At 51.6% G+C, this 19568-nt stretch overlaps 1 protein-coding gene across 1 annotated transcript in view; it reads left to right on the top strand.

Annotated features, from left to right (window-relative positions):
* Positions 1-5590, top strand: part of LOC119435808 (uncharacterized) — a 40962-nt gene extending 35372 nt beyond the window's left edge. Inside the window, exon 6 of the mRNA XM_037702525.2 lies at positions 5483-5590. Within this exon, the coding sequence (XP_037558453.1) occupies positions 5483-5551 (69 nt within the window). The 3' untranslated portion in view covers positions 5552-5590. The remainder of the gene's footprint in view (positions 1-5482) is intronic.
* Positions 5591-19568: the final 13978 nt, after the last annotated feature.

Raw genomic sequence — 19568 nt, 5'->3', positions numbered from 1 at the left:
AGCCTCCACGTACGTCCCATTAAGTCCCTCTCCTCCTGTGTGCGATGGTGAATACGTTGTTTCCCCGATTCTCGACGTGGTCCTGATGCACTCTGTCGTTCTCCCGCACACTGTGGTTAACGTACGCGACAACAAAACCTGCCTGCCGCTTTTGAACATTGGTTTTTCTACCCACGTGCTACCTGCTGGCATCGCGCTTGCCACCATGTCGTCGTTGCAAGAATGCGCGATTTCTGTGTTAGCTCTCTCACAGCCACCTCGTCGCTATGTGCCAATTTCGAGAAAATGATATCAGCCGACCTCCCGCATACGCAAGCAGAAGATCTTCGCCGGGTCTTGCTGCCGTATTCCGATATCTTTGATCTCGAAAATCGCCCTTTAGGCCAGACAACAGTTGTTCAGCACTCCATCCACACCGGTGATGCTCAACCGGTTCACCGGCGCCCTTATCGCGTTTCCGCGGCGGAACGCGCCATAATCCAAAAGGAAGTCGATAAAATGCTGGCCAAGAACATCCTCGAACCGTCCTCGAGTCCTTGGGCCGCTCCTGTTGTGCTGGTCAAGAAAAAGGACAACACCTGGCGATTTTGTGTTGATTATCGACACCTCAACAAGATCACGAAAAAGGACGTCTATCCCTTGCCCCGTATCGACGACGCACTCGACTGTCTTCACGGCGCCCAATATTTCTCATCTATTGACCTTCACTCAGGTTATTGCCAGATTGCTGTTGACCTACAGGACCGCGAAAAAACCGCATTCGTAACTCCCGATGGCCTCTATCACTTTAAAGTGACGCATTTCGGCCTTTGCAATGCGCCGGCCACATTCGAGCGCATGATGGATTCGCTTCTTCGTGGCTTGAAATGGTCAACCTGCTTGTGCTACCTTGACGATGTCATTGTTTTTTCGCCAACATTTGGCAGCCATCTTCAGCGCCTCTCCACCATTCTCGAGGTATTCCGCAATGCCGGTCTCCAACTCAACGCCTCAGAATGCCGTTTCGGACGCCGTGAAATAACCGTACTTGGCCATCTCTTCAAAGCGACAGGTGTCCAGCCCGATCCTGAAAAAGTTCGCGCCGTGAAGCATTTTCCTGTACCTTGTTCGGCCAAAGACGTAGGCAGTTTTATAGGATTGTGCTCCTATTTCCGACGTTTTATTCGTAATTTCGCCGACATTGCGAGTCCCCTTACTGAGCTCCTCAAAAAAGACGTTGTTTTTACATGGGGCTCACCCCAAGCTGCTGCCTTTTCGGCGCTTATAGATGCCCTGACGACTTCCCCTATTTTAGCGCATTTTGATCCGATTGCACCGACGGAACTTCGCACAGATGCCAGCGGCCATGGAATCGGTGCCGTCCTCGCTCAGCGTCAGAGCGGCCACGACTGTGTTATTGCGTACGCTAGCCGCCTCCTGTCCGCACCGGAGACGAATTACTCCATCACGGAACGAGAATGTCTTGCTCTTGTCTGGGCTGTCGCCAAATTTCGTCCCTACCTGTTTGGCCGCACCTTTACCGTCGTAACTGATCATCACGCCCTCTGTTGGCTTTCTTCGCTCAAAGACCCTACAGGACGCCTTGGTCGTTGGGCTCTGCGCCTCCAAGAATACTTGTTTTCAGTGGTGCACAAGTCCGGTCAGCTTCATCAAGATGCCGACTGTCTCTCACGGCATCCCGTGGATTCCCCTGACGTCTCCGAGCAAGACACCGACGCCTGCGTCTTGTATATCTCGGACCTCGTTAATATACGGGATGAAAAACGCCGCGACTCGGCTTTACGGTCTATCATCGACAGTCTCAACTCCGCCACACCCGACCCTTCCCTCCACTTGTTCATCTTCTTCAGGACGGCACCTTATACCGCCATAATATGCATCCGAGGTCCCTGACGCCTCCTTGTCGTGCCTGCCATCTGCAGTCAGATGTCCTTCGCAGCTTCACGATGACTCACTGCTGGTCACCTTGGTGTCACCCGCACTTATGATCTCGTCAGGCCCGTTTTCTTCTGGCGTGGTCTCTATCGCTCCGTCCAACGAACTGTCGCTAGCTGCGACAAATGCCAGCGCCGCAGAGGCCGCTATGTTACCTGCCGGTCTGCTTCATCCTATAGACATTCTCGCTGTACAATTCTTTCGTGTTGGGCTCGACCTTCTTGGTCCCTTTCCAACCTCGACATCAGGCAACAAGTGGGTCGCCGTCGCGACCGACTACGCGACGCGCTACGCCATTACCCGCGCCCTCCCAACCAGTTGCGCTACGGATATCGCCGACTTTCTCCTTCATGACATCATCCTGCATCATGGTGCTCCTCGACAGCTTCTAACCGATCAAGGCCGATACTTTTTGTCTCGCGTCACCGATGACATCCTTCGTTCCTGCTCTACCCACACCCAGCTCACAACTGGCTTATCACCCAAACGAATGGACTCACAGTAGCGCCTGAACCGACTCTGACCGGTAGCTTTCAATGTACGTCCTCCGCCGATCACCGCGATTGGGACGCTACTTTGCCGTATGTTACTTTCGCCTACAACTCGTCGCGACATGACACTACTGGCTACTCCCCGTTTTATCTCCTGTATGGACGCGAACCTTCTCTGCCTCTCGATACTTCCTGTCAGCTCTACCACCACGTACGTTCGCGACGCCATAGCGCGCGCCGACACAGCTCGCCAGATCGCACGTGAACGGCTCACAGTTCTCAGGCTTCCCAAAAGCCCTGTATGATAGTCGCCACAGAGACGTTTCTTACTCCCCAGGTGCTCTTGCTACTGTGGTCTCCGTCCCGCCGCATCGGTCTCTCCGAAAGCTATTGTCCCGCTACGATGGTCCTTACATGGTGCTACGTCAAGTCACCCGACGTTACATGTGAGATCGAGCCAGTCACCGCACCAGCACCGTCTACGCCCCCACCCTCTGCTATCGTGCACGTTGCGAACTTAAGCCGTACGTAACTGGACCCTCTGGTCCTCGTAGCAAGCACCGGGTCGGCGCTCTCGCCCCGGGGGGCTATGCCACGAGACAGTGAAGGGCTGCTACTGTCGGTCGACGAAGACGACGCGACGAAGTGGCCAGAGGTGCGCGACAGCCTTGCATCCGTCGCTGCTGCTTGTCCAACCCTTGTATATAGCCATACTCTCACTTCCTAAATAACGTTATCCCCGTAACAATATATATATATAATATATATATATTCTGACAGGTAAAGTACACATTTACACATGTACATGCTTTGGTATACACAGTATACATGCAAACCAGAGCTACGGACAACGGACGACGACGAGGGACAAGGCTCGGCCCTACGGTGCTTCGCCCCTAAAAATAAACTTGTCGCCGGCGGGAGCTGAACCCGCAACCTCACATTACGCGTGCGTTGCACTACCAATTGTGCTACGGCGACGGCCATCATTCGTCCACTAATTGAATATTTATGATTACTAGATTAGTTCTAAGTGTGTTAGCCGGTGCCGCTCAGACCATGGTGGGCGGATGGCGAACATTCTTTTATTGCAATAGCAATTATATGGCACTTCAAGCAGATTTCTGCCGTCGCCGTCGTCTTAGCCGTGAGGTTCCGTATAAAGTGCAAGGGCTATAAAATCGTCGGTGCGCGCCGTATGCGCGAGTGAAAGCGCGCGGGAGAAGCGCGCTATCACGCGACGAACGCACGGCGGAAAGCAACGCGACTTCCCTCGCGCGAAAGGCCGTGGGGTATGAGATAGAGGGAGGCCGGGCGACGCTGTGCTGCAGCACCAAATGTGTATCTTGCAACCAGGCGCAAGGGAACTGGCCACTAAATCTCCCACGCGAAGGAGGAAAGCGGAAGGCAGCGCGGAGGGAGGGGGGCAGCTTCTACTTTGCCAACAACCGCGCTTGTACTTTGCCCGCTACGGCGGTCGCCCACATGGACTCTTAGAAGCGATCTCCACACGGCTCTGACCTTTGTATGCGCTGTGCATTCGCCGCTCAGTTTCTTTTGAAACGATAGACTGCACGAACCTACGCTCGCTGCGGCGGCTGCGTTTGCTGCCAGCGTTTTGACAGTGGTTGTCTGCGGTCATTGAGTGTGATCTGTTCATGTTTCTTGTGCGCGCTGACACCACTCTTGTTAATTGAATTAGTAAGCGAATGTGTCCAAGTTTATGCAGGCCGATAAACCTACTATCCCTACTCCGAATAGCTCTCTACTAATTTGCTATCGCATTGGTGCTTCGCCTTTCGGGCGAAACTGCGCATTTTTTAGCCCGAATGCGTCACGATGCACGTGTATCTTGGGAGAGCAGCACGTGGCTAATAAACCCTCGCATGCTACCTAATGACATCAAGGCTGCCAGATTCAGGACCCTCGCAATAAATAAACGAAAGAAGAAGGGCAACCAAGGGGCTCGATTTTGTTAATCATAACCACCTAAACCACAGCAATGAAGGCAATGAAAGCATCGGGGAATATGTGTTCAAATTGGAACGTCAAATAATGAAGAAAAGGAAATGAAAGCGGAGGTTGCGGGTTTGGCTCCCGCCGGCGACAAGTTATCTTTTCGTCCACTTTCACAAGTTGTCTTTGCGCTCACTTTCCTTTGCTTTTCTTCATTATTTTCTACATGCCAATTCAACCACCCTTAATTTCCACGATGCGTTCCTTGGCTTCATTGTCTGTTGGCTTTATGTGGTTATGATTATATAGAATGTGGTTATATATATATATATATATATATATACAGAGAGAGACAAGGATAAAATTTGGTTGGGTGCATGCGGCAGGCATTACCAAATCCTGACTGGGAGCTTCCCACTGTCGTTGACAAGAAAAGTGTACAATCATTGCATCTACCGGTACTAACATATGGGGCAGAAACTTGAGGTTAGCAAAGAAGCTCGAGAACAAGTTAAGGACCGCACAAAGAGCGATGGAACGAAAAATCTTAGGACTAACGTTAAGAAGGAAAAGAGCGGTGGATCAGAGAGAAAACGGGACAGCCGGTATTCTAGTTGACATTAAGCGGAAAAAATAGAGCTGTGCAGGCCATGTAATGCGTTTGGATGTATCAGCGGGGTGACCATTAGAGTTACGAATAGATACCAAGAAGGGAAAGTGCATTCGAGGACGGCAGAAAACTGGGTGAGGTAATGAAGTTTGGAAAATTGCACGCGCAAGTTGGAATGAGCTAGCGCAGACAGGGGTAATTGGAGATCGCAGGGAGAGGCCCTCGTCCTACAGTGAACATAAATGTAGGCTGATGATGATGAGATCTGCCACAGGCAACTTTTAAATATTTTTTAGAGTGTTCGGTGAGCACCCGGTATGCAACAAATGTACGGCATCAAGCGCATCAGTCCTTTAATAAAGCGAATAGCTTTAGAAGCGTTCGGCTATTCGCCCACATTGACAATCATTGTCGATGGTTTCCGCACCATTTCCGTTCCTCAGTGCCATTGTCTCTGGGTTTTTTTCCCTTTTTGGTCTTGTCTGTGCAGGTGTCGCAGTTGGAGAACGAGCTCGACGAGTTTGTCGAGCCAGCTTCAGCGGTCGCAGCAGGAAACTGACCGGCCGTTGAGTGCCAAGCTACGTGAAAAGAACAGCCACGTGGCGCAGCTGCTAGCAGACTTGAGGTGAGCTCTCACGCTGCTAGGATTTAAATTAAGGCGCATTAAAGCTCTATTCATTTATTTAAGAGGATTTAACTTTCTTCGCTTGAAATGAGACGTGCAATGAAGCTGGTTAAACCTCGAAGGGAAAAACAGATAAAATGCTAATAACAATTTGGTTGATCCCACATTCACAGGATTCGGTAGAACACGAAGTGTCTTCACAGAAGCTGTTGCATGTTTGCTTTGTGAACTCACGGTTCGCTGCACCGAAAAGCGCACGATTTGCGGCTCGGCGACGGTGGTGCAGGTTTGCTTGGCGCGCGGCGTCCTGCTGCCGTGTCGCTTCGGTAAAGGTACGAGCATTTTGGTGCGACTCCGTACTGTCCTGGGCAGCCAGTTGAGTTGCGACGCGCTCATCTTGAGGAATGCGAGTGGCAGAATTCGCAGCGTGCGCCGCGAACGCGCGAATGCGTTCTCCTTCACGCTGGCGTGTCTCTCGCATGATCAAAGGGAGATTGAGCGGTCGACGTTGTTGCGTTTCGCGCCGCTTAGCGCAGCAGTTTTCTTACTTGGTGCCATCGCAAGCGAAGCAGTAGGCAGTGTGTAAGCACTACTGCTGCATGTTGAAGCTGCATTTTGTAGGCGAGGAGGCGTCACGGGCTAATCGGACGCGAAGTACAAACAATATGCGGAAACTGCGTTGTCACCTGAGCAGAAGGCCTACACGGCCTACTGCTGTGTAGCAGTGTAGCCTGGTAGGCCACGGCCTACCAGGCTACACTGCGTTGGAACCTCCGCTGCGCTGAATGTGAAGCGCTCACTGTCGACTCTCGTTAGTGTTCTGATGTAGTACTTCGCTTCGCCGCTACTAGACCGCGGCGGCATCCCTGTCAAGAGAGAGCATATTTCACGTTCGCGCCGATTTCACATCCGTTACAGTAAGTTGGTGGTGGACCCCGGCGTATAACACTTTAGCGTTAGTGCGAAGTACTGCACGCGTAGTGCGTGCCGACCGACGCGCCAGTAGTGGCGGCTACATTAGTGCACTCGGGAACTGAAGCAGCCATCCGTTGTAGTTTTCCGCATCATTGCTTGCGCATCTCTGTTCGAATCGCGTTTTCCGAGGGAAATAAGCGACACTTTTCCGAAAGCATGCGTGTATGTAGTAGCGAAAGCTGCAAGGCATGTCCAAGGATAATTGTTGTGTGGTGGATTGCTGAAATTCTTGCAAAAACTTCCCGGTGACATGAACAACATTATCCTAATCATTCTCGTAACAATGCAGCATGCGCTCGACACATTGACTGATTACTTGAAAGGAACAGGCATGCAGCTGTCTCCGGAAAAAAACAAAGTACATCCTCCCCGGTGGCACGGTGCAAGAAAAGGAAAAAGTCTTACTGTACCTGGCGGTACAGAGCTTGAGAGAGCTCCGCAACACCACGTCAAGATACTCGGCATTCCAATTCACGAGGACGGCGAGCGGCTACCTGGCTCAAAGAACTAGAACCTACGTGGAAGAAACTTCTGCACTTGTGGAAACGCATATCGCAGAAGCGCGGTTGAGCTGGCACCGATACCGCTCGGTCTTTGACGTCGCAGTGCTTACGTCGAGCGCTTGTTACGGTGCGGTATGCTTTGACCTCAACAATCACAATACAACAAGCTCGAAGGGTGCACCGGGAGTGTCTTCGAGTGATCACGGGTCTTCCCCCGCCACGCGCGAGTGGAAGACCTGCACCGTACGCGGGACTTCCTCCACTCAGGACCACTCCACTCCCTCCACTCCACGCAGCTCTTGGAGTTAGACGGAGAACGCTTGTCAAACAAGGTGGAAGTGCTTCCGGCTTTTGCTCCTTGGGATGACGTGCAGGTTCGAGTCACGAAGCCTGTCACACGCCGGCAGACGAAAGAGTACCACGGCGCTTATCGATTCAAACTTGCAGAACGGGCTGATTTGAAAGAATATGTCATTTTCACAGATGCGGCCTGGGATCCTAGTACATCCAGAGCGGCGCTGGCAGTCGTTAGTGGTGAGCAGCAAGACGTCCGGATTCACCGACACCAGCAAGAACCGACCATTAAGGCACTTGAACTGCAGGCCATTCTATTTGCCATAGAGAAGCTGAAGGAAAAGGCGGGAAATATTACGTAAGACCACAGGGGCAAAGAGTTCACGATATTCACCGACACTTTAGATGCCCTAAAGGCGCTCACGGTGACGCCCAGAGTAGGCACGTGGGCGCATGATGTTAAGGTCGCATGCCCATCCCTTCATCGGGATTACGGCATGGGTGTGCGAGTGGACTGAGTACCGGGGCACTCGGGCAGCATCGGCAACGGTGCGGCCCACAGTGCAGCGAGCGAGCTGTTATTTTCCCGCTCATATCCCCTGGGCCCAGTCCCTCTCACTCCTGTGCTCTGGATCCGGAGGAGGAGCGCGAGCGACTTAAAGTGCAAGCTAAACGGGAGCTGAAGGCGAATGTACCGCACAATGCCCACCCTTTGCCCAAGGGGCTTCCTCGGGGCGCGCAAGTCCTGGTGCATAAGGCCAGAACGGGCGCAGCACTCACCGAAGACGTCCTGGCTAAGTGGCGCACGTACGCCGCTTCAAGGAAGACGCGAGGCCATCAGAGGCAACGTTTGGACAATGAGGATAAGGAAGTGCCGGAGGCGAAAATGACGTCAACATCAGTGACGTGCAGTGCGTGTGACATCCGTGCTCGACCGACAATCAGACATCTATTGTGGGACTGTCCCGGTCTCGCGGCAGTAAGAGACATACACAAGGAAGGCGGCATTACCGCACTGGAGGCATGGACCACGCCGCCCCCTCAGGCCGATGCCCGATGAACTATCAACTCCTTATGGGAGTTTGCGCGCGAGGCCGGCTGGGCCGGCAGGTTATGAATGTAGTGTTTTTTTTCCTTGTGAACCCCGCCATTGACCCTTACCCCTACTTAGGCCATTGAGCCATTCTTTTCATTAAAGTTCATCTCTCTCTCTCGAAACACCTCATGAGCGGGAGCCACAGCAGCAATCCGCCGTTCAGCGGGAAATTGCTTGTTGACACGCTTTCTTTTTTTTTTGCGTGTGTGTGATCTCGGTGTTTCTTGAACTCGATGATGTTTACACAGGTAAGCGATGATGTTAATCACAGCCTACCCTTGTTTTAGTTCACTTTCTCCGCAGTGCAGCATGCAGGTTAAAGGCATTTCGCTTAGGATCTAAATACCACTTGCCGTCTCTACCGTTTGCGGGTTTTTACCGTATTGCTCTTACTAGGGTGCACGACGTGTACGAGTGCATCATGTTGTGTGTTAAAGCTGCAGAGGCTTACAAGGACTGGTATTGTTGGTTTTTTGCGGCCTCTTAAATCGTCCCACCAAGCTGTAACGCAGTTATGGTTGCAGTTACAACACTGATGTTGATTTTTTTATACGAGGATTTCGCCTCGCCTCTTTGGTATAGGGTTTAAATAGCGCTGTCTTTTATCGCACATTGTCTTTTTGCCGCGTGCATTTTGTACTCAATTGAATTCTTTATTAATTTTTTGGGGGGCGTAAGAGTGCAAAGCCTAAGCGGCAGTGGACCACGCCCAGTCTTGCCACCAGGGCCCATGTACCTTGTCCGGCGCTGCTTCGCCGTTAAGTATATCGCGTAACCTCTTCCGTATCAATCGAAAAACGAAAAAAAGCTCATAACTTGGTAACACTTAAGAAGAAGTAGTTTATTGATTTGAAAATGTAGAGAGGTCGGCCGGAATACGGAGCATCTGGCCTGCTACTCTACGTAAGGGAAGGGAAAGAGGGGAAGAAAGAGGGTCACAATGGGAGATGATAATAGGAGGAACTTGGTGAAAGGACACATTTCATAAATGATTATCACAAGCATGAGTCCAGGCCCGTGTCGCCTAAGAAACGTGAAAAGCACGCATTGCCTCTGTTGTCTGACAACTCTGTGGCCCTGGGCCTAGCAAGAGGTCCTCCGACATTGCAATGGTCTGCCAGTGGCTGCCAGTGTGAGTCTTTCGGGCGCATACTCAGGGCACACCACGAGCACATGGTCTATCGTCTCTATAACACCACACACTGAACATTCCGGGGATTCCGTCCGTCCAATGATGTGCAAATATTTTCGCGTGAAAGCGACGTCTAATCGCAGTCTGTGTATCAGGCATGTATGATGGCGTGGAATTCCATGCAGAACAGGAAATTGCATATCGGGATCCAGCCTTTTAAGGCGAACGTGATGAGCCTCTGGCTGGGCCCAGTATGTTTTCGCCGCACTCCTCATTATTTCGACAGGAGGCATGTGATGTCCGGTCTAGAGAACGGCACTACAGTTCGCAGGCCATTGCTGAGGGCGCGCTTTGCTTCAGCATCGGCCATCTCATTACCATTGAGCCCCAGTGTCCTGGGATCCATTGGAACACTATGCGGGGATGTTTTTTTGAGCGCATGAAAGTAGCTCGGTGATCTGCAGTGCCAGAGCCTGATATGCGGTGTGGCGCAGGAAGCATCTCAAAATTTGCAGCGCGGGTTTTGAGTCCGTGAAAATGCACCACTTGAGGTCTTTCCCCGCAGATGTGGCGAATCGCTTCCCGTATAGCCACAAGCTCTGCAGCGGTTGATGTTGAATTATGATCTAGAATGAAACCTCGAGTCATCTGCTGGGCTGGTATCACCACAGACTAACTTTCTACGTTTCCATGCAGGCGAATGAGGGAAATAAAAATTGTGAAAACTCCAGCGGGAAGGGCATTTAGTCGACGAACGCAGCGGAATTGCATCGGCGTTGTAGCGCTAACTCGCACTTATATTCACCCGTGTGCTTGGTGACATCGTTTACTGGTGTACGCAATTAAATAAACTAATTCGTAATTACTCTGCTTGAGACGACTTTGACGACAGTTATTCGGCGATGTCATGTTTATTTATTGGTAGCAATGAATGGATTCTGGGGCGTTTCGGGCCAAGACAATGATTTTAATATGAGGCACACCGTAGTGGAGGACTCAGGATTATTTAGAGCACCAAAGGGTCTTTAACGTGCCCGCAATGCAGGGGAAACGGACATTTTGAATTTCTTCCTCATGGGTGTGTGGCCGCCACGGCCCGGATTTGATATTTATTGGTAGCAAGATCTCTACAATGTGTACCGGCATCGTACTGTGCGGAGTAGTTATATATAGAAGCCTGCAGCAACGACGTGTGCCTTATATTGGTATTCACAAACCGTATTGCGGCAACGGTAGAGGTAAAAAAAAACTGTCAGACCTTCCACTGGGGTGGAGATGGAAGACCAGCGAAGCTGTACTGTGGTGAGAATTGTATTTCCAATTATTACTATTAAGATGTGATGGGTGATGGTATAATTGGTTTTTTGAACTATTAAAGAGTGAGAAATATATATGGTCCGGTGCTTTTCATTTATTTAGTGACCACAGGGACCATGGCCTTATGGTCGTTACGGTACACCGCCATAGGGTGTACGGCAAAGGTTGGCGCGTTCTTCATAAATACGTCACCAACGCCGCGCGCGTTCAGTGCGAACGCGGGCAAAACGCCACCGCTCTCGACAACAGTTGTGCGCGTTGTTTGTGTGACCGCACACAACCGCTGTCAAAACGCTGGCTACGTGATGGAACGACTAAAGGCATGCTAAACGCCGTTGTCGACACTGTTAGGGGAGGGCGGGCGAGAGCCCAGAGAGAGTCGTCGTCACATGCGGCAGAGGCGGCAGGGTTGCGCGCATGCGCCGTAGTGGGAGAGCGGGCACGCACACGCACAGCCTAGGGTGCCTCGATGCCCTCCGCGCCCACCGCTCCCCTTCCACTGCGAAGTCGCGTTTGCTGTCTGCCGTGCGTTCGCTCCCCGTGAAAGCGAATTCACTCGCACATACAGCATACGGCCAATGAGAGTTTTTTTTTTCCTTTTGCCGGACGCGACCATCGAAGAGTGAGCCCTTAACAGCTTCGCCGTAAAAAGCAATTTAGATATAGGATTCGTCAGCAAAATGGAGCTGCTACTTAACACAAGCTCCACACCATACTGCTGGGCTTCAGTGCGCTTGTATGCGGGACGCACCCGGCACGTATGCGGTCTGATTTGTCTCTAACTCCAGTAACATCGTGTACATTTCTGCTCTGAGTGGCTGGCGCCTTTGCTGCAGCTGTCACCGCTGAAGTGGCGCTCTGGCACCCGAACGAACAGAAAATCACAGCCGCGATCTTCAGCCATTTTTGCTGCAAAGTGCTGTCGTCTTTTTACTGCATCCCGATCGTACATTCGAAAGCACTAGGCGGCAGTCAGTAGCGCCTCGCCGGCGTCATTCCAGAGAGTGACGCCGAAGGGAGCGGACGTGCCGTGCCCATTGAAGTACCTTTCCAGCGCAGCAGGAGCGGTGGAGCGGTGTGCCACAGTGATAAGTTTATTTGATTTTTGCTCACTTGGTTGTTAGAAGGGTTTGGTCAAACAAGGAATTTAATATATTTTTCATGCTTTCAAGTTGCTCAGTCTTTTTTTTAGAAATAAGTAGGAAACGAGTAATTGAATTTTTTTACAAGCAGGTTCACTTTTGTACGACGCCTTGATAGTACAAAATAATGGTCGGTACTAGCAGGAACCCAGGCGTGAGTTGTGAGTGCGAGCGTTCCTACGCTTTGATATAAACAAGGTTTTAGTTAGCATGCGAGGCAAGGCTTCCAGTAAGCGCTGTTGTGACGCCTATTGCAGCGCGCCTGGACAAGGCTGCAGCAACATCATCCTTGCTATATGCCCTGCCGCTGGTCTCCCTGACGCATGCCAGAAAAAGCCAACTAGAGAGCCCATACAGCACGGCCATCAGAAATGTCCTGGGGCTTCTAAGGCGCTCCAAGATCGCCCCAACACTGCCTGAGGCCGGGGAATGGCCATTGTCACTGATCATGCTGCAGCGGGGACTGGGGCACATTAACAGGCTGCACCCTGAACCGGACGGCCAGGCTCTCCTAGCACGGCTATAGAGCCTGCCAGCCTCACGCATTGGCAGCATGTGCCGCCTCTATGAGGAGAAAGTTTTCCAACTACCCACGGCAGTGCCTCTTCCTCCTCCCCATCACCAGCCTCCGGACGTGCACCTCTCCCTCAAGTTCACAGCCAAGCGGAAAACGCAAGCCGCCGCCCGGCAGCCGGCGGCGGCCTGCAAGATCCAGGAGCAGCTGGAAGGACACATGCTAGCGTTCACGGATGGTTCCGTTTCGCCCGAGCGGGTCAGCAGCAGCGGCGTGCACAGTTCCAGCCCTCGCCCATCACAAGCAGTGCCGGCTCCTTTTCGCAGCGAGCTCCACCGCAGCTTAGCTAGCGAGGCTGCATCTGGCTGCTGACCTCCTTGCTGAGAACCGCCCCAGCAGCCGGTCGGTGGTGTGCGACTGTAAGACAGCGCTCCATGTCTTGGTCAACTCCATGTCTTGGTCAACCCACGACTTACAGGGATACTGCTGCTTGCCAAGTTAACGGCTCTAGCCACCACATCTTTCCACTGGCTGCCCTCACACGTAGGCATAGCCGGTAACGAAGAGGCGGACACCTCTTTCAATGTTGCCCACCGCGATGGAGTACCAATAACCAGAGTGGTAGCGGCCTCAGACTACACGAGACGCCGGCTACGGTGCCTGCTCACCTCCATCCACCCGGACCCCCAAGTTTCTAGTGGCAAGGCTCCCAAGCCGCTTCCACAGAACAGTCTCTTCAGAAGAGACCGCTCCAGGCTACTGCGCTTACGGACTGGCTGCATCTGGACTGCGGCCCGGTTATATGCCAAGGGCCGCGCCACGTCACCTGCCTGCAAGAGATGCGGAGATCCCGAGAATCTGGAGCACCTTCTCTGTGCCTGCCCGTCCTTGGGGCAATAGCGCTCCAAAGTCATCGGCACTTACAGACGCTACGGCCGTCCAACGGCCACACAGACTGACCTGCTATTTCCAGTGTGTCCTCAACTCTGTGCTGCGATGCCTGCTGGAGTTTGTGGACTAAACAGGAATCGCCACCTTATGAGCACCCGCTACGACGCTGGCCCTTTTGCTGAGGACCACCACCTGGCGCGCACTGTGGAATCGATTTCCCTTCATCATCCGTCTTTCTCTATCTACTTTTGCTTCCCATTCCCTCTCCCCGGATGACGCTTCGCCGTGCTCCCTCAGAGGTTGCAGAATCAAGTGTCATTTCCTTCTGTTGGTCTCTCTCTCTCTTATTGCAGCAAATTGAGAAGCAGCGAGGCTATTCGCCATCAATAAAACGCAGTGCCACATGACGTTTATGTCAAACCGGTGAAAACAATTTTTCATTTAGGTTGGTGGTTTTCGGTGAATGACCACAGCTGCGGTTTATGTATTCAGCATGACCGAGCTGTTGTGGTCTGCATGTGGCCGCTCTACCGTCCTGCTATGAGAGTAGGACGCTGCTTGTGAGATAGCGTGGACGCGTCCTCTTCTTACTGTTGATGCCTTACAAATTTAATGTTGTTCCTTGGTGAGTTACCCTTGCTTTTCCGTATCGGGTGGTGTTTCTAGCTTTCTTCGTTGGGCCGATATGTGCTACGGGGCCTGCTGGTCACCGTGATGTACCGGATATATATGTAAATTTGTCCAGTGGCCGTGCTCTAACAGGGGTCTTTTAGCACCGAAGCCCTATACTATAAGCATTAATTATGCCAAGGGCGCTTTCCCCCCACTACGGCGTTTCCCTTAAACAGATTGTGGTTTTGGCATGTGAAAACCCAGAAATTATGTAAAATTAGTCAACACATTATAACGTGGAAATGTGCGCAGATTTTAAAGATAGTGCACTAAAATATTAGCCACTTCGACGCTCCTCCTACTCCACACAGGCGAGGGCTGACGCGATAGTGTGTCATGCGTAGTAACTGCACATTATTCTGACCTCCAAATCGCTCAGGAAAGCTTTGTCTTTCATTCCCTTCAACTGAAGTATGAATCAGTTATCAACGTTTTGTGGAGAATTCACTGAATACGGCATTGGTCAATTTGAACAATTGTTACTGAAAGTATGTTGTTCATTTATTGAAACACCATTGAGAATTTTTATTGACTAGCACTGAAAATTGGTTTATTAGATTTCGCTGAAACATTATTCAGACTTTTCAATTTGAAAAGTTATTTTATCACAGCTGAATATAGAGGCAATAGTATTATAATCGCTGATAATATGATCAGATATTCTCTGTGTATTGTTGTGCCTTTTTTCTGGCTTAGCTGGTTATTTTCGAAGTGGTACATAAAGATGATGAGTATTTTTACCATACAGATTTATTATAAAAATGTCGCTGTTTCGCCCGAAAGACGAAGCGTCAATTGCGATAGCAATTTTGTACACACTAGCCGCAAAACGTAGTTGTGGCAGGGCGGCCACACCAACCGGCGGTGCGCCGCCAGAGGTGTGCGCCGCGTTCATTTCGGCCGGCGGCGGCGTGGTGGTCGTTTCTGGTCGTCGGCGCGTCGCCGGTAAGGCGGAGTATGCAGCTGTCGCGCCACCTATCGAGCGCGCCGCTCCGGATTCCTAGAGGAGAGAAAGGGGGGAGCGTAGGAGAGGGAAGAGGGGGAGGACGCGCATGTGCTGTGGGGGTGTGGCACGCGGGCGCCGCTCCGTAGAGGATTCCTAGAGGAGAGAAAGGGGGGAGCGTAGGAGAGGAGAGAGAGGGAGAGACGCGCGTGCGCTCTGGGGGTGTGGCACGCGGGTGCCGATCCGTACAGGATTCTTAGAGGACAGAAAGGGGGGATAGGAGAGAGAGAGAGGGGTAGGGACGCGCATGCGCTGTGGGTATGGGACGCGGGAGGGACGGACAGAGCCGCCGGCAAGAAATGCTTCGCGTGTAAAAACGTCGGCGGCAGCGGCGGCGCGCCGATCAGTTTGCGTCGGCGGCAGCGGCGTCACGAGAATAGTCGGCGGCGGCGCGCCGACGTCTCGGAGCACACCTCTATGCGCCGCTGCGGCAGTCACGTGATAGCATAGACTCCTCCCCCCTTCTCGAAATATCCGTCCAGGAGCTGACGCGTGCAGATGATAGCGCTAGAGTGACCTAGAATGTATTCTAGGTCACTCTAAATAGCGCGAAACTTGTTTCCGGCAATCACAGGACGCTAGTACGAAACGAGCGGTCGGGCGGGTCCGCATGAAACCAGTTTTCCGCGCGCACGCCAAAGAAGCAGGCCGCTCTCATTGGTGTCCTTTATCCGCGGCACCCGGCAAACCACCAAAAACCGGTTCGGGAGTGATCCCTCCCGCGGCAAAAAAAGCTGTTTCGCGGCTGCTTTCGCGGCGCGCCGCGCGCGTTTTGCCGCTAGTGTGTACGTGCCAGAACGATAGTAGTTTTATCGGCTGCGTAAACTTGGACACATTCGCTTACTAACTGAATTAACAAGCATGGTGTCAGCGTGCACAAGTCAACATGAATAGATCCCACTCGATGATCGCAGATAACCACTGTCAAAACACTGGCATGAGCAAGCGCGGCGGCAGCAGGGACCGATGGTTTGTTCAGTCTATCGCTTCAACAAAAACTGAGCGGCGAAAGCGCAGCGCATTCAAAAGAGCCGTGTGGAGATGGCTTTCAAGATACGGTGCGCGCGACAGCCCTCAGCAGCGCAAAGTCGCTGGCAGAGTAGACGCCGCGCCCACTCCCTCCCGCGCTACCTTCCCGCTTTCTTCCTTTCGCGTGGTAGATTGAGTCGCCAGTTCCTCTTGCGCCCGCTCTCAAGATACGCATTTGGTGCCGCAGCTAAACGTCGCCTCCCCTCCCTTCCTCCGTCCCATCCCCCCCACGGCCTTTCGCACGCCGGAAGACATGGCGCTTGCTCTGCGCCATGCGTTCGCGCTTCGTGAACGCGCGCGTCCCTCGCGCTCTTTCATTGGCACATACAGCATACGGCGCGCGGCCGCGACTTTATCGCCGTTGCACTATATACGGAACCTCACGGAGATAACGACGGCGACGGCAGAAATGTGCTTGGACTGTCCATATGGCGCAAAGTACGAAAAATATTTTTATTACAAGTGTATCGTCAACTTTAGGGCAGTTGTTTCGACTGAAAACTTCTTGGGCGTCACAATTTATGGCATACGAGTTTTCCAGGAACAAAAACAATCGCAACTAATATGAGATATTCATAATCGAACTTGAAGAGCGAATCCAGGCAATATCAGGACTGAACGTGGCCCGGTGCGCGTCAGACCGGCAAAGAAATTAGGGGCGAAGTTTGAGTGATGGCATGCCGCAGCAAATCATCATCCTACACACAGCGGCACATGCTTACCAGGCAAAGCTTGCCGTATCAGTAGGTGCCGCGACTAGTCGACACGTTCAGTTTCAAGCTTACTCGCGCTTGTCATCACGAGGCGTTTCGGTCTGATATGATAGCGGGGCCGCTTTTTCTGCGCTCCCGCGGCACTCAGTTTCGATATTGCCTTGATTTACGGTTGAAATTCGTTGACAATAATTAGTCTTTACAGAGCAACTTCAGCAGCGACAAAGTATTTCCGCCTCGACGTAGAGCTCGTGTGCGAAGAGGACAGGTGTGTCACGGTAATATCTTTTTTGTAATGATGTATATTAAAAAAGATGAAGTTAGGAAATTTGTAGGCGCAAGTTGGAATCAGCTAGCGCAAGACAAGGGTAATTTCAGATTCGCTGGGAGAAGCCTTCGTGCTGCATTGGACATAAATATAGGCAGATGATGATATTAAAAAAAACACCCTGTATCAACAAGTGTAAGCAAATAAAATGGAGTCCTTAGTCAGCGTGAGTGTATGCCTCGCCTATTCCTTTCGTACATGTTTTTTCACGCTGGCTTACCATTCTTTCAGTACACGGTTCCTTTTCAAGTTGCCGCAGAAATTACTGCGCACCCGCTTGCACACTAAATGATTTTCTCCAACAACGACGATATTTTGCACTTTTCCTGTTTCCTCCGTGTAGTTTGAAAGCAGAATTGCCTGGGTGTTTTATTACACAGCATCATCATTGCCTAATTTCGTTTCTAACAGAGAGATAAATTGTAAATTTGTAAATTAACAGAGAGATAGTTGGTCGCCTCTATTCTACCCCATTTCCATTTGTATATTCTGTGCCTTTAATGATTGGTTCGCTGTACAGTTGTTTATTTGCTTGTAACATTGCCTCGACACGAGGCTCGCTATTTTAAAAGCAAAAAAAGTAATTAAAATGAAATCAGCAGTTATTGCCGGGAGTTGGCCACTTGAGTCATTCTTGACAAAATGTGGAACCCACAATTTGCCATGAAGGGCTCGATTGGCCAATTTAGACTTATCCTTAAAAGAAAGTACCAATAATGAACCACTATTCACAACAACCTGAAAGAAGTCTTGTTGCTGTACACTCGTATCGTCCAACTCAAGGCTTAATTCCAGAACTAATTTTTACACTTACAACTAGAGATGAAGTAAAGAAAGTGAATTAGTAAGATTATACCGGGCTTACAGCAAAGAAGTGATCCTTCAGGCATGAACCGTGGTTAATCGTTCTTAGAAAACGCTAGCCTACATGCTGCATAGCCTTTTTTATTGGTCTGCGAACGTTACCCGCTGCGGTAGTTCAGTCTAGAGCACTGCACGGGCTTACCCGAAAGCCCGGGCCCGGCCTGGCCCGCGGGCCGGGCCAGGCCAGTTAGGGCAGTATTTTCACGGGCTCGGGCCCGGCCGGGCTCGGGTATTTTGACGCGGGCCCGGGCCGGGCTCGAGCTTTCTGGTGGTGTGCATGTAACGTGCAGCGAGTTATCCTCGCGCGTCTCAACAGGAAAACATGTTGCCCCAGCGCAGCTGGAAGCTAGCAGTGCTACTCCTGTGTATTTCCATTTGCTTCTTAATTCCGTCGTATTTTGCGCTGTTTGAACAGAATTGTCCAGAAACGACTTCGGTCCAGAAAGACCGAAGTCGCCTCAAATCAAAGGATGTCATTGTATTCCTGTACCAAATAAATGTAATTAATGTTTTCAACGCGGTGTGAGCGCGTTCGCGACTTGCTGATTCTTCAAAGGTGAATTGGTAAAACGATGACTGGTAAGATCAGATAATTCGTCACGCGGCTGAAATATGGCACTGCGTTCATCCATGAATGCACGCATGTTCTCAACCGGCCGCCTAGCAGCAGCGCATTACGCAGCACCACGGAGGAACGAGAGGCTTTCTTTCTCCGCTTACTCAATCCATGCGCTGCGCTCACCACCGGTCGTGGCTGCGCTTCAGCTAGAGTGTACTAGAATACAGTTAAGTGGGACGAGTGGTTGGGGCGGCGTATGCTTTGCAGTGAGGCGCTCGACGTGGAAAAATACTGTGGCGGCGCTGCGATAGAAGTGGATTGGGCCGCATCAAGGTCGCGCCGTTGGAAACTGCTGGCGCTACTGCTCGGCAGGGTCATTCGTACTACTTCGCGCGCTCGTATTTGCGTTCAGACTGCCCGAATGGTGTTCATAATTGCATGTCACTTGTATTTATGCCTTAAGAATAAATTCCTTTCATTCTATTCTTTATTTTACTTTTTTAATGCCGCTCGGTGATCTTTCTCGGTTTCGGGCCGTGTCCGGGCCGGTTTTGAGCCGGGCTGGGCCCGGGCTCGGGCCTAAGGTAAAGGGTTGGCGGGCCGGGCCGGGCGGGCAACGTAGATTATTTCCGGGCCCGGGCCGGGCCCGGGTCCCGCCCTAAAACTTTTGGTCGGGCTCGGGTGGGCAGCCCAGGCTGAAAAAATCGGCCCGTGCAGGGCTCTAGTTCAGAAGGCTAAGGCGTTGCGCTCTTGAGCACGAGATCGCGGGATCGAATCCCGGCCGCGGCGGCCGCATTTTGATAGAGGCATAGTGCAAAAAACCCCTGTGCTTGCATTGTAGTGCACGTTAGAACCCCAGGTGGTCAAAATTATTTCGGAGCCCACTACGGCCTGCCTCATAATCAGAACTTGTTTTGGC

The sequence above is a fragment of the Dermacentor silvarum genome, unplaced genomic scaffold (assembly GCF_013339745.2).
Source record: "Dermacentor silvarum isolate Dsil-2018 unplaced genomic scaffold, BIME_Dsil_1.4 Seq925, whole genome shotgun sequence".
In the NCBI taxonomy this organism is placed as follows: Eukaryota; Metazoa; Arthropoda; class Arachnida; order Ixodida; family Ixodidae; genus Dermacentor; species Dermacentor silvarum.
This window is presented reverse-complemented; position numbering and strand designations above follow the sequence as displayed.